At 45.4% G+C, this 14,840-nt stretch overlaps 1 protein-coding gene across 1 annotated transcript; it reads right to left on the reverse strand.

The window, feature by feature from the left end:
* Positions 1–4,194: 4,194 nt before the first annotated feature.
* Positions 4,195–12,267, reverse strand: LOC117967740 (rab9 effector protein with kelch motifs-like). The gene is made up of 12 exons (XM_059020066.1): positions 12,008–12,267; positions 10,586–10,759; positions 10,152–10,227; positions 9,415–9,489; positions 8,552–8,813; positions 8,306–8,428; positions 7,576–7,766; positions 6,881–7,077; positions 6,516–6,607; positions 5,995–6,049; positions 5,028–5,125; positions 4,195–4,618 (listed from the first exon to the last, which is right to left on the reverse strand). Exons 1-12 carry the CDS (start codon positions 12,067–12,069, stop codon positions 4,383–4,385), a joined length of 1,641 nt encoding a protein of 546 aa, XP_058876049.1. The 5' UTR covers positions 12,070–12,267; the 3' UTR covers positions 4,195–4,382.
* Positions 12,268–14,840: the final 2,573 nt, after the last annotated feature.

A 14,840-nucleotide genomic window follows, 5' to 3' on the forward strand; every position in this document is an offset into this window, starting at 1 on the left:
AACGTCCTGTCAGCTGTCTGCCGATCCCGGTAGACCTGCGTGAGGCCAGTCTCTAACAGTTAGGCTGCTTTGATGTCCTGTGCTTTGTACTCGTTAGTGTTGGGGGGGGGGGGGGTGGGAGGGGGGAATCCAAATTTTAAACTACAATCAGGTTGTATTGTCTTCGAAATACAGGAAAGTACTTTGGTTTTCCATATTTTCTCTCTACGTGTGTTTCCTCTAATTTTTGGGGGGTTCTTGCAGGTTAATTTTCACCTACAGCAGCGACCTGCGACACAAAGAATACTGATTTGCATTCTGTCACGTGTCTGGGCTGCGAACCGACTGATGCATGAAATGATCAGGAGCCAGGAGTTTGAGCAGGGTTAGAAACTCACACTAGCCCTGCTGCTGCTGCTGCTGCTGCACCCAGTCCTGGGGTTCAGAGCTCCCCTCAATGAAGTCTAGTATTATTATTATTAATATTGAAATGATCAGGAGCCAGGAGTTTGAGCAGGGTTACAAACTCACACTAGCCCTGCTGCTGCTGCTGCTGCTGCTGCACCCAGTCCTGGGGTTCAGAGCGCCCCTCAATGAAGTCTAGTATTATTATTATTAATATTGAAATGATCAGGAGCCAGGAGTTTGAGCAGGGTTAGAAACTCACACTAGCCCTGCTGCTGCTGCTGCTGCTGCACCCAGTCCTGGGGTTCAGAGCTCCCCTCAATGAAGTCTAGTATTATTATTATTATTAATATTGAAATGATCAGGAGCCAGGAGTTTGAACACGGTAACAGGTCATTTAAAGTAATATACTTAATTGAGGGGAGTCCTGGAACCCAGGATTGTGCTACAGGGCTAGCTTCCAGCCATGTGCCATAGAAATATTTCAACTTAAACTCATGGTAGATCGCAGCGTGGTACCAAAGGGGATTTGAGACAGTGTTATACTAGTCTTGTAATTATGATTAAACCGTTTCCCTCCAATACATTATTTGAAGAGGCCAGGCTAAATCTTGTATTAATTGATGTCAAAGGGTGATTCTGAGGGCAAGATTAAGGCAAAATGGATCACAGACACTTTTTTTAAAGCCAACGTCAAAGTGAATCTTTTACAAGGCAAATCTATAGATATCTATCTATCTATAAAGAAAACAATAATTTAGTACACCTCCCGCTCAAAGCACGTCGTGGTTTTTGCAATTACAAAACGACAATTATTTCACATCCACACACCTGTGACATTTGCTCCGCATTGCACACGCCTATTCTGGAAATGCTAGTGCTGTAAAAACGTATTGACAAATTCCTGAGCTAATGCACACGCAAACACACAGATTCAACAAACTGTGCATCGTTCATTAAAGACGGATAAAAAGATTGCAGCATTGACGTTATATTTATCGACAATGACGTATTATCGTTTAATTGTAACGTCATAAAACTTAAAACAACACCACAAACCGTATCACACAGTCTACCTCAAAACAAAACGATTATTTATTTGTAAAAGCCTCTTTTTAAGCCGGTTTCGTGTGTTCTTACAGATTTAAATTATACACAGAACCGACAGGTTTAGATAGTGGGTGACCGTGCCAAAATAAAACAAATTAAAATTAATTTATTTCTAAGGATTTATTTAAAAACGTAACTTATTTTCTGATCATACTTGTATACCCCAGGATAATATATATATATATATATATATATATATATATATATATATATATATATATATATATATATGTAGTTTGACAAAAAACACACACAAGAAATAGCATTTTTATATCAAGGAAGCAGTTGGAAGTTTAAAACACACAAAAAACAAAAACAGAAACGCGTTTGAGGTAAACTATCCGACAGCTGCTGTTTGTCTTAATTGAGAAAGGGGGGAGAAAAATTAATCACCTGTTAAATACAATGTCGGACTGTAAACAAATTATTTGTGTTTGATTTTTAAAAAAAAATGCGACTCACCTGAACGCTGTCTTTCTCGTTTACTGTTGATAATGGCGTTCTGGTAGACATTTTGAGGTGTATTTAAAAAGAAAAAAAAAGCTTTTTTTTTTTCTAAAATGTAGACATTATATATGTATAAAGATCGTAAATCAAAAAGTTGAGACCCACATTGAGGGGAAAAAAATGTTTTTGTCTCGGGGGTTCCCAAAAATAGGTGATTAGGACAAAAATATAAACTTTTTCAGCTATAGCACCCCCTAAAAATATATATAGACTTTTTATTTTAAAAAAAAAACAACTTTTTTTAAAAAAGAAACCGTCTGTTTTTACATTTGAGTTGGCTTCTCCCCTCACGAGGAAGTGAACTTAGAGGGAGGGGGGGGAAGAGAGATAGAAGGGGCGGTTGTATTGAGTGGGATACCCGGGCGGCGGAGCTTGTTCTCCGGTACAAGGGTTCGAATCGAGGCCGGGGATTCTGGGTTAGGCTAGGCCAGGCCAAGCGGAACTCGACCTCTGGTTTGAAAGGAGAAAAAAAAAAAAAAATACCCCACCCCCCCCCTCAAAGACAAAAAAAAAAATGTGTTCGCGTCTCAGTCCGGGATAAGCAAGGCTGCAAAAAAAAAACCCAAAAAAAACAAACAGGTCCCCCCGTTTGGTGAAATCCAAGTTTGGCGGTGAATGCGAATGCGGAGAGGTCCCGGTTAATCCTTATTGTAATATTTTTTTTTTTTTTTTTTTTGGTGTGTAGCTGGGCTCCGATAGTCTCCGGTACCTCCGAGCCGTCTCCCCCGATTCAGAAACTGGCAATCCGGAACAGACGCTATGAACATGGCCGCCGCAGCCGCTCTGAGGGGAGGTGGGAAAGGGGGCCGTCCGTAGCAACCGGCGAACCCAACTCGGCTCGCTTCGGCAATTTCCGGAAGCGATCGACTCCCCCTTTTTTCACGAACGTCGTTCGGGCTTTCCCGTACTTTTTACTTTGACGTGCCGCTGCGAACGCTGGAAAAAAAAAAAAAAAAAACGAATCATCTGATCGACCAGGCGTGACGTCACCCGACCAGCCCACGCTTCGTTATTATTATTATTATTATTATGTATTTCTTAGCAGACGCCCTTATCCAGGGCGACTTACAATTGTTACAAGATATCACATTATTTTTGCATACAATTACCCATTTATACAGTTGGGTTTTTACTGGAGCAATCTAGGTAAAGTACCTTGCTCAAGGGTACAGCAGCAGTGTCCCCCACCTGGGATTGAACCCACGACCCTCCGGTCAAGAGTCCAAAGCCCTAACCACTACTCCACACTGCTTCGTTGGTATATAGGATCAGGGGGTGCGCAATTCCCGGTCCTGGAGAGCCGGATCCCTCCTGGCTTTTGTTCCAACTGTGTTCTAAATTACTTAATTAGACCAATAATTGGTAATAATTGGTCCAATTAAGTAATTTAGGGCAAGGTTGGAACAAAAGCCAGGAGGGACACCGGCCCTCCAGGACCGGAATTGTGCACCCCTGGTATAGATGAAGTCCGATTTTGCAGTAATGCAAGCGCTCCACTAAATACACATTTGTTTTAATTGATTTTTATGATTTTTGGAACGCAAGTGTTTTTTTTTTTTTTTAAATTTGGGATCTTTGACTTGAATGTCTTTGTGACGTCATTCGAATGATGTCACGATCTACTGTTGCGTTCTATTTTCAGCTCAGTATTTTCTCAATTCATTGGATTATACATGCATTTATAATTTATGAAGGGTCAGTAAACGTTACCTGACATGCGTATTTGGACTCGGTTGGTCTTCTCTTTCAACGTAACATTCATTAAAACGCGTTTATAATATTAATTTTAGGACAGCTCCGGTATTTCACCCCAGAACAGAACATCGGGGGCAATCGACACCAATTAAAACATTGAGAACAGTTTATTATTCAGAAGCTCGATGTAAATATAAACCAGCAACTTTTTTTATTTTTTTAATTAATAAACGTGCAGTATTGGAACGCGGCCTGGAACCGAGTCTATTATGAATTAGTCTGCTGCCACCCAGCGGCAACTCTGTGAAACGACACCCTTTCTTAATCCATTGATCAGCCCCAGTGTGTCTAGCTAAACAAGCTCAGGTGTGTCTGATGATTAAACTCCCAGTAAAACCAGGACTGGATCAGAACTGAATTTTGCAGTCAAGTTGTGTGTCAAAGGAAGACAGGGAGGGGGAAACAGAGAAAAGAAAAAACACACACACACAAGGGAACCACAGGGGTAAAATCAACGCCTTTATGTTTGTCAAAATACAGTATGTACACAGATCTAAAATAATAACACAAACTCCAATTAGAGAACATATTAATACTTACAAAAAAACACACACACATCAGCCAACAAAAGTCCAACTATATATAATTTTTTTTATTTTTGCTCGCATCGCTCTTGTCCAGCCCTCCTATTGGTCGAGCACCTCGTCAATCGGCAGCGTCATGGTGTCCGAGTAGAACCCGCCCTCATTGTCCCCGCCCCCGAAGATCAGTAGAGTGTGGGGGCGTGGCTCCGGCCGCCAGTCTTCCTCTGTGGGTTCTGACCCCGCCTCCTCCTCTGTTGTTGTCAGGGTGACCATGGAATGCCCTGCTCTGGGCAATGCTGAGAGAATGGGGTGGACCAGGGCTGTCCAGCTGTTATTTACTGGGGTTAAAACAGAAAAATATTGAGACTCACAAATCCTGAGCATGGAATATATAACTAGGGCATTTTTCACTAGGAAGCTACATATTACACAATGGGCAAACGGGTGCGTTTCACGGGAATCGTGAAATCCTCATGCAAGGAGGCTGTGTGGTTCAGTGGTTAAAGAAAAGGGCTTGTAACCAGGAGGTCCCCGGTTCAAATCCCACCTCAGCCACTGACTCACTGTGTGACCCTGAGCAAGTCACTTCACCTCCTTGTGCTCCGTCTTTCGGGTGAGACGTAGTTGTAAGTGACTCTGCAGCTGATGCATAGTTCACACCCCCTAGTCTCTGTGAGTCGCCTTGGATAAAGGCGTCTGCTAAATAAAAATAAGTAAGGCGCCAGTAGCATGGCAGTGGACTCTCACCGGTGTTGAAGATGAAGGAGTCTTTCAGGGCGATGTTCCCATCATACCCTCCGTGAATCACAAAGCTGGAATCGGACAGAGCGGCACAGGCGTGCCAGCTGGCAAAAAACAAAACCAGGCAGGAATCACAAGACCGCTTTTAAAAAGCTTTGAAACACCCTCCCTCTATATAGAATGAACTCGCTCAGCTTCATAGAGTCCAATGAAAGCTGCTGAATAATGTTCCCTTGTTAACATATTGAATTCCACCCCCTCTATATAGAATGAACTCCCTCAGCTTCATAGAGTCCAATGAAAGCTGCTGAATAATGTTCCCTCGTTAACATATTGAATTCCACCCCCTCTATATAGAATGAACTCCCTCAGCTTCATAGAGTCCAATGAAAGCTGCTGAATAATGTTCCCTTGTTAACATATTGAATTCCACACCCTCTATATAGAATGAACTCCCTCAGCTTCATAGAGTCCAATGAAAGCTGCTGAATAATGTTCCCTTGTTAACATATTGAATTCCACCCCCTCTATATAGAATGAACTCCCTCAGCTTCATAGAGTCCAATGAAAGCTGCTGAATAATGTTCCCTTGTTAACATATTGAATTCCACCCCCTCTATATAGAATGAACTCCCTCAGCTTCATAGAGTCCAATGAAAGCTGCTGAATAATGTTCCCTTGTTAACATATTGAATTCCACCCCCTCTATATAGAATGAACTCCCTCAGCTTCATAGAGTCCAATGAAAGCTGCTGAATAATGTTCCCTTGTTAACATATTTAATCGCTAGGATTAAAAGATAGAAAAAGGATTTGAAATTGATTAAAAGGGGAAATGGAACTGCGAATGGATTTTAAATTGGAAAAAAAAAATTGCGCCCCCAACTGTCGTTCTGCGCAGGATCTCTCTATAGAAACAAGCAAGGAAAAATAAATTTAAAAAAAAACAAAAAACAGCAAAGTGTAGTGCATACCTCCGAGGCGAAGGGGGCGCTCCACTGACATCCACTTTGGAAAACTCCATGAGACCTGCGTGGGATGAACCGACAGCATTACTGCGGAACTCGAAAATGTATCAAAAAGATCAAATTAAATTTAAAAATAGCTAATGTAACACGTTCAAATCATGTATTAAGGGCGGCAGTGTGGAGTAGCGGTCAGGGCTCTGGACTCTTGACAGGAGGGTCGTGGGTTCAATCCCAGGTGGGGGACACTGCTGCTGTACCCTTGAGCAAGGTACTTTACCTAGATTGCTCCAGTAAAAACCCAACTGTATAAATGGGGAATTGTATGTAAAAATAATGTGATATCTTGTAACAATTGTAAGTCGCCCTGGATAAGGAATGCTAAGAAATAAATAATAATAATTAAAAATAAATATTTTATTTTTGAATCCATCCCCATAATGTCGCCTTGCATGAAAGGGTTAATGAGATTCAGTATTTTTTTTTTGTAACCCCTGGTACAGAGGGAGCTGTCGGGTCGTTCTGCTTACCCAGATCCAGTATATGCATGTCGTTGAAACAGACAGGAGTGTCCCAGCCTCCAAAAACGTACAGCTTCCTCTGAATGAGACAGGCAGAGTGACTGAAAACAAGAGAGAGAGACACAGACAGCAATCACAGCAAGACCCAGGACTGAGAGATCAACTACAGGGCTGGGAACCAGACTCCTATTGCACAGCAGTGTGATCCAGTCCAGGTTTTACTACCAGCTTGATCAGCCCCCAGTGTGTCTAGCTAACAAGCTCAGGTGTGTCTGATTATTAAACTCCCAGTGAAACCAGGACTGGATCACACTGCTGTGCAGCGGGAGTCTGATCCCCATCAACGCGTTTGAAAGTGCTGAAGCGTTTCTCACCCAGACCGTGCTGCCGGTCCCTCTCCAAGTACAATAGGCTGGTACCAGATTTCGTGCTGCGGGTCAAAGATGTACAGGGAGTCGCTGCAGCCATCGGGCTCCGGGTGGGGCATCGGGAACACCCCTCCGAAAACAAAGAGCTCCCCGCGGAACAGAGAGGTGCTGTGATAGGCCAGCGGGGGCACCTTGCCCATCGCCTGAGGAGGGGGAAACGAACACAGTCTCGCTCAAAACACAGCGGCACAGACACCTAATCCCACTCATCACATCGAGATTGGAAGGAAACTAAATGATTTATTCATTTATTTATGTATTTATTATTTCGGTAAGCAATAACGTTTCTTTACCTGATGTGTCGGAGACAGAGGTCTGTATTATTCGCTATGCAAAACTCCTGCAGAGCTAGTATGAGTTAAAGGACTACACTTCCCATCATCCCTCAGGGTTGCCGCAGCTGAGGAGGCATGCTGGGAACTGTAGTTCTAGCTAGGGCTGTACTCATTCGCTGTGTTAATAGATGAATCGCGATGCTTTCTGTGTATGACACACACAAGACCACAGCTTTGCACGTTCTAGAACGTTCTTGAAACGAAGACAGCGTGTTTCTACGGATATGTAATCTCTTCACTAAAACGACCACAGAAGTAACTGAACCCCCCCCCTCTGCATGCGTCAGAGAAACCCTCCCCCCTCACCTCCACCGTGAACCAGCGCCACGTCTTGGTTGCCAGGATGTGGACATCGTTGAACCACTTTTTGTTCTTGGAGCCTCCGAAGACGTAGATGCGCTCCGTTTCCGGGTCGAAGGTCGCGGTGTGGCCGATGCGGCACTCGGGGGTGGGGCCGGCGGCGGCGACCGTCTCCGCGGCAACCCAGGAACAGGTCTCTATAGCAACGGGAGACGTTAACATAATCGAACGACACGCGGCTTTGCAGTTTTTACTGAAACTGAAAAACTGAATTGAAAAAAAAAAAACACTTTACTATACTACTATTATGGCTTCCGGTAGAGGTTTCTTTTGCGAGGATCATTTTGTAGTTTATTTTTGATTACGCAATGTTAAATAAAATGTCTAAATTCTGTTCATACAGCTTTCAATCTTAATTCTAGGCAATGCAAAACTATTGTCCACAGCTGTACCCTCTCAGTGATATTATAGGTGTAGCTAATGTGAAAGGCTTCCAATGGGGGCGGGGTTTATAATGTGCATTCTAATAGGTTCCAATGGGGGCGTGGTTTATAATGTGCATTCTAATAGGTTCCAATGGGGGCGGGGTTTATAAAGTGCATTCTAATAGGTTCATATGGGGGCGGGGTTTATAATGTGCATTCTAATAGGTTCCAATGGGGGCGGGGTTTATAATGTGCATTCTAATAGGTTCCAATGGGGGTGGGGTTTATAATGCCAGGGGTCCCCGCTGTACCTGTGTGGAGCTTCCACATGGGGTCCTTACAGAACTGCATTCTGGATCCCTGCCCCCCGATCAGGAGGGCCGTCTGCCCCCCGATAGAGCACAGGGCCTGGCCCCACCGGCCTGACGGAGTGCCTAAACAAACCGGACCAACAACACAGAGAGAGATTTACAAGGAATGCAATTCGACAGCTGTACAATACAGAAGAAAATGAGGAGAATGTATAAACAGGGTCCTGCCTCGAACCCTGCTTTTACCTCCCGTGCTGGCGGGGGCAGTGGAGGCTGGGGCACCCTCGCTCTTCCCGGGCCCCTGCGCGGGTTCGAAGAGCCGGGTCTGGCTGGCACGGGCCGTGGGTTTGACTCTGCGCCGGGGGGTGGTGCGTTTGGAGGAGGAGGCGGGGCTGTTGGGACAGGCGTTCTCCTCGTCTCCCCCCTCCTCCTTCACTCTCATCCCTCGTTTTCTCTTCCCGTGAGACTCCTTCACAGCAGGGGCGGGGGGAGGGTGGGGGGGCTGGAGCTGGTGAGCAAACAGATTAGAAAATAACCCAAGTCCTACAGGAAGCTATTTTCTATCACTGAGAAATAAGACATTATACACATTATATACACACACATACAAACATATAATATTATATTCAAACACAGGCTCCCTTGAGAAAGATATGTACAACATATCGAAACGTTGGGCAGCTGGCTCTTTGAGCTAAAGGCTGTGTGGTCCAGTGGTTAAAGAAAAGGGCTTGTAACCAGGAGGTCCCCGGTTCAAATCCCACCTCAACTCACTGTGTGACCCTCAGCAAGTCACTTCACCTCCTTGTGCTCCGTCTTTCGGGTGAGACGTAGTTGTAAGTGACTCTGCAGCTGATGCATAGTTCACACCCCCTAGTCTCCAAGTCGCCTTGGATAAAGGCGTCTGCTAAATAAACAAATAATAATCTCTCTCTCTAATGTTACTATTTTAATTACATTTCAAAAACGCTTTGATCACTTAACAGCTAAACTGCATCAACACGATCCGAGCGCCTAGTAACGTGATAATACACACGAGCACTCTTCATTTTTAAAATCGGATGCCATTTTATTCTCCGTTCTTTCTAAAACACAAGAAATTTCTCTACCTTGGGCGTTTTCTCCGTCTTGCAGAGTGCGGTCTGTGGATCCTTCGAACCCGGGACTGGACCCTTCCCCAGCAACTAGAGAGGCACCAACAAACCCGTCAGCGACCTCAATTCACGAGGGAGGGATGCTACAACATTACGGTCGCTAGCTATTAGCGACACTGAAATACCCCAAACCCTTCACTGCGTTTCTTTAAGTATTTTGGAAGCGTGAGTCTCTGTCGATGCAAACACTGGTGGACGAGGAGACCGAAAAATGACCTGCAAAACTTCATGGGTGTAATTTATATAATTTACACAGAGTGGGGGACACTCGCTTTCCATTAAGGGGGGGGGGGAATCATATTGCCCCAAATACGACCCCCCCCCCCCCCCCCAACACACACACACAAGGGGTCGCTGGTGTGGATCGGGGGGCTGATTCCCCGTTCAGAGTGAATTCAGAAACAGCTGCTTGGGTTTGTGTGGGTCGCTGTTCTCCGCAGAGTCTTTAAGAAAAGCAGCGATCGTCACAAACCCGAGCAGCTGTTTCTGAATTCACTCTGAACGGGGAATCAGCCCCCCCCCCCCCCCCCCCCCCCGATCCACACCAGGGACCCCTCGTCTGACTGTGGAGAGCTCTGCCTGGGTAATCGCTTCGTGCAGCTCTGCAGTGGTGATAAATAAATAAATACATACATCCCATAAACAAAATACAAATAACATGGTTTAGTGTAAACCCAGTGGCTTCAAATTACCTTTCCTTGAACTGGGAGCCTCAGAGTCTCCCAGTCTTCCCAGTTCTCTCCCACTCCACGCTCCCAGTACAGGCACCTGTACAATCAGAGAGAGAGAGAGAGAGAGAGAAAGTTCAGCAGATTATCTATTAAACCACAACAGATTCTTACACACACACACACACATTGCTCCCTTGTATAAGACAACAGGGCTGGGAATCAGACTCCCGCTGCACAGCAGTGTGATCCAGTCCTGGTTTCACTGGGAGTTTAATAATCAGACACACCTGAGCTTGTTAGCTAGACACACTGGGGGCTGATCAAGCTGGTAGCAGTGAAACCTGGACTGGATCACACTGCTGTGTAATAGGAGTCTGATTCCCAGCCCTGTAGTTGAAAAATACAACAGGCACTCCAAAGATTAAAATCAGCACACAGCGTCTGTTTGTTCTTACCTGTTTTTTGGGGTCAGTGTCCCGAGAGTCCGAGGTCCCCCCTCTCCCCCGGTCACCTGCACGTCGATCACCGTGTCCGCGGAGAAAGAGCACCAATCACCGCGGCTAAACACGACGAGCGCGTCTGGCCGGGGGTCTGGCAAAGCAGCGGTGAACTGCAACGACTCCAAATCACTTCAGGGGAAAAAAATATACAAAAAATACAGACTGGTTACAAACTCACACTAGCCCTGCTGCTGCTGCTGCACCCAGTCCTGGGGTTCAGAGCTCCCCTCAATGAAGTCTAGTATTATTATTATTAATATTGAAATGATCAGGAGCCAGGAGTTTGAGCAGGGTTACAAACTCACACTAGCCCTGCTGCTGCTGCACCCAGTCCTGGGGTTCAGAGCTCCCCTCAATGAAGTCTAGTATTATTATTATTAATATTGAAATGATCAGGAGCAAGGAGTTTGAGCAGGGTTAGAAACTCACACTAGCCCTGCTGCTGCTGCTGCTGCACCCAGTCCTGGGGTTCAGCGCTCCCCTCAATGAAGTCTAGTATTATTATTATTATTAATATTGAAATGATCAGGAGCCAGGAGTTTGAGCAGGGTTAGAAACTCACACTAGCCCTGCTGCTGCTGCTGCACCCAGTCCTGGGGTTCAGAGCTCCCCTCAATGAAGTCTAGTATTATTATTATTAATATTGAAATGATCAGGAGCCAGGAGTTTGAGCAGGGTTACAAACTCACACTAGCCCTGCTGCTGCTGCTGCTGCTGCACCCAGTCCTGGGGTTCAGAGCTCCCCTCAATGAAGTCTAGTATTATTATTATTATTAATCAGATCTTTGACGTTAAACATTGTTTTCATCTCTTACACAGCTGCATCAATTATTCAAGGTTTGTAGTAAATTAATAAAGCAAAATAAAACAAAATAATGGCCTGTACGCTTTGAAGTTTAAAAGTTTAAAAGTCTAATCGGAAATATATAAAATATAGCGTAATGGAATACAGCGCTTGTCAACAGAACTCTGACTGCGTCACACACACGCGTCACACACACACACAGTGGCGCCTAAACTACACACTGTTTTAACAAAATTACGGTAGAGCAGAAGTCGCTGGATTTAAGTTTTAAAATACTCGCGCGTTTGTGTAATTAATACCCGACCGTTGCAACCAGCAATGCATAAATTAATTACAGTACACGCTTATTTTTTTTTATTAAAATATGACATGTTACCTGTCTTGCACGGGACTAGCAAGTGCACGGCGCTTTAAAATAAAGAGAGACTTGATAAATCCAGCAGACGTGGAAATCGACAAGCTACGTTAACTTGCTAATCGACGTTTAATTATTTGATGACCTGCGGCACAATATTGCTGCGCGAACTCTTAACAGGTCACACGCTTTATCAAAAAAAACTAAGCACACTTACCATCGCAGTTTGCACGGAACTTGATCGGTGCTACAAACGGCATATATACTGAAATCCTCCATGCCCCGGCTGTACTGCACGTTAAAAAAATAGCCGAGTTATAAACACAAAGAATGCACGGTCTGGCGCTATATTCTCTTGCTCCGCTCGACTTTTGAACCAACATCTCCCGCCAACCTTCCGAACCAAGAGCCGCACCGCGAGGAGGGCGTGGCTTCTGTGCGAGTGACGTGTGAGCCCGGGGATGTGGGCGTCACCGGCAGAACCCGGACACGCTGGACCAATCACTGCAGTTTATTTATGTGTTGTGGCGCTCCAATAACAAAACAAGACCATCAGTTTGAAGCCTATGAGAGCTGCAGTTCGACCTTTCTCTGCTCCACCAGCACAGAGGGAGGCTGTTCAGAGATTATAAGAGCCTCCCTTTCTCTTTCTCTGCTCCACCAGCACAGAGCAGAGGGAGGCTGTTCAGAGAGTATAAGAGCCTCCCTTTCTCTTACTCTGCTCCACCAGCACAGAGGGAGGCTGTTCAGAAAGTATAAGAGCCTCCCTTTCTCTTTCTCTGCTCCACCAGCACAGAGGGAGGCTGTTCAGATAGTATAACATCCTCCCTTTCTCTCTCTCTGCTCCACCAGCACAGAGCAGAGGGAGGCTGTTCAGATAGTATAACATCCTCCCTTTCTCTCTCTCTGCTCCACCAGCACAGAGCAGAGGGAGGCTGTTCAGAGAGTATAAGAGCCTCCCTTTCTCTTTCTCTGCTCCACCAGCACAGAGGGAGGCTGTTCAGAGAGTATAAGAGCCTCCCTTTCTCTCTCTCTGCTCCACCAGCACAGAGCAGAGGGAGGCTGTTCAGAGAGTATAAGAGCCTCCCTTTCTCTTTCTCTGCTCCACCAGCACAGAGGGAGGCTGTTCAGAGAGTATAAGAGCCTCTCTTTCTCTTACTCTGCTCCACCAGCACAGAGGGAGGCTGTTCAGAGAGTATAAGAGCCTCCCTTTCTCTTTCTCTGCTCCACCAGCACAGAGGGAGGCTGTTCAGAGAGTATAACAGCCTCCCTCTCTCTCTCTCTGCTCCGCCAGCACAGAGGGAGGCTGTTCATAGAGTATAAGAGCCTCCCTTTCTCTCTCTCTACTCCACCAGCACAGAGGGAGGCTGTTCAGAGAGTATAACAGCCTCCCTTTCTCTCTCTCTGCTCCACCAGCACAGAGCAGAGGGAGGCTGTTCAGAGAGTATAAGAGCCTCCCTTTCTCTTTCTCTGCTCCACCAGCACAGAGGGAGGCTGTTCAGAGAGTATAACAGCCTCCCTCTCTCTCTCTCTGCTCCGCCAGCACAGAGGGAGGCTGTTCATAGAGTATAAGAGCTTCCCTTTCTCTTTCTCTGCTCCACCAGCACAGAGGGAGGCTGTTCACAGAGTATAACAGCCTCCCTTTCTCTCTCTCTGCTCCACCAGCACAGAGCAGAGGGAGGCTGTTCATAGAGTATAAGAGCCTCCCTTTCTCTCTCTCTACTCCGCCAGCACAGCAACACAACACGTCATTGGTGTGAATAATCACAGTGAGCAGTAATGTGTTAAAATGAGCTTCTCACAGTGGCAACCACGCATTACTTCAACTGAAGTCACTGTCATGATACTCCATTAAACTGGCTTCAAATGAAAGCATTACATATCAATTCCAATTCCTTCTAAAGGGATGGGAATCAGACTCCTATTGCACAGCAGTGTGATCCAGTCCAGGTTTCACTGCTACCAGCTTGATCAGCCCCCAGTGTGTCTAGCTAACAAGCTCAGGTGTGTCTGATTACACCGTGTAACACATTTTTTTTTTTTTTTGGTTCCTGGGTAGTAAGTGTTATTTCCTAATTGCTTATGCCTCAAAAGTATAGAAAATGGCTATTATTCCCCACAAACTTTGCTTTTGTGACCAGGACAGTGATATTTTGAAATGTACCTATTTTCCAGAACATTCCAGATAGATTCAGTGCTGAGTAAACTTGGAGTAACTTCTAGAACTTTCTAGAACTTTCCAGTAATATAAATAGTAGTATAAATACAGGGGCCTTAAGCCCACCAGTTCAGTTTAGTTCCAGCTGCCTAAGTGGATACATATCTGCATTTTTCTGAGATGGCATCCGGCAGACGCATTTTGCTATGTCTGCGGCCAATTTATCAAGACAAGAGCGAAAAAGTACTCCGTGGAAGCATCTGCTAAGATGTGTGAGGCCTACAAGGCATATTTCGGCATGCCTGTCGGGGATCAAGACAAACCCTGGGCACCTCGTTTCACCTGCGAGCACTGCAAAAAAAACTCTGGAAGGTAAGATGGACAATTGCTGCTCGGAATTTTATGTTATAAAATTTGTTAAAATTTTTTAAATTGTAAAAAGTTTTTAATTTTAAAATGTTTAAACTCCCAGTGAAACCAGGACTGGATCACGCTGCTGCACGACTGACGAGACCGTTTCGCACCTATCTCATGCCCCGTGCTCGCCGCGTTTATGACGTACTGCTGATGACGTCACAACCCCCCATCCCGTCCCTTTCTTTCTCCTGTGCCATCTGCGGAATCCGCCTAGCCGATTGGCTGCCGATGATGTCACCAGCTGGCGAAAACACCGCTCCTCCCCCTTTTTCTCTCCCGGCTGCAGGTCACTTACCAGCGAGCTTAAAAAGACAATAACGTAAAAACTAACCGTACAGTAGAAAGGTACACCCCTATTGTGAAAACATAAAACACCATAATCGAGCAATACTGTACTGTACAGATTCAGAATTACACGGCAAAACACGATCCTGCGGTAACGGCGATGTACGCATGCGCGACATAGACCGGGACG

Source organism: Acipenser ruthenus, unplaced genomic scaffold (genome assembly GCF_902713425.1).
Source record: "Acipenser ruthenus unplaced genomic scaffold, fAciRut3.2 maternal haplotype, whole genome shotgun sequence".
Taxonomy (NCBI): domain Eukaryota; kingdom Metazoa; phylum Chordata; class Actinopteri; order Acipenseriformes; family Acipenseridae; genus Acipenser; species Acipenser ruthenus.

Bases quoted from the DNA above. Each gene is read 5' to 3' on its own strand.
- LOC117967740 (XM_059020066.1), bottom strand. From the start codon at position 12,069: ATGGAGGATTTCAGTATATATGCCGTTTGTAGCACCGATCAAGTTCCG. The intron at 8,429-8,551 runs GTAAAAGCAGGG...CGGTTTGTTTAG, and splicing joins TGCCCCCGCCAGCACGGGAG to GCACTCCGTCAGGCCGGTGG. The intron at 7,767-8,305 runs GTACAGCGGGGA...CCGTTGCTATAG, and splicing joins CATGTGGAAGCTCCACACAG to AGACCTGTTCCTGGGTTGCC.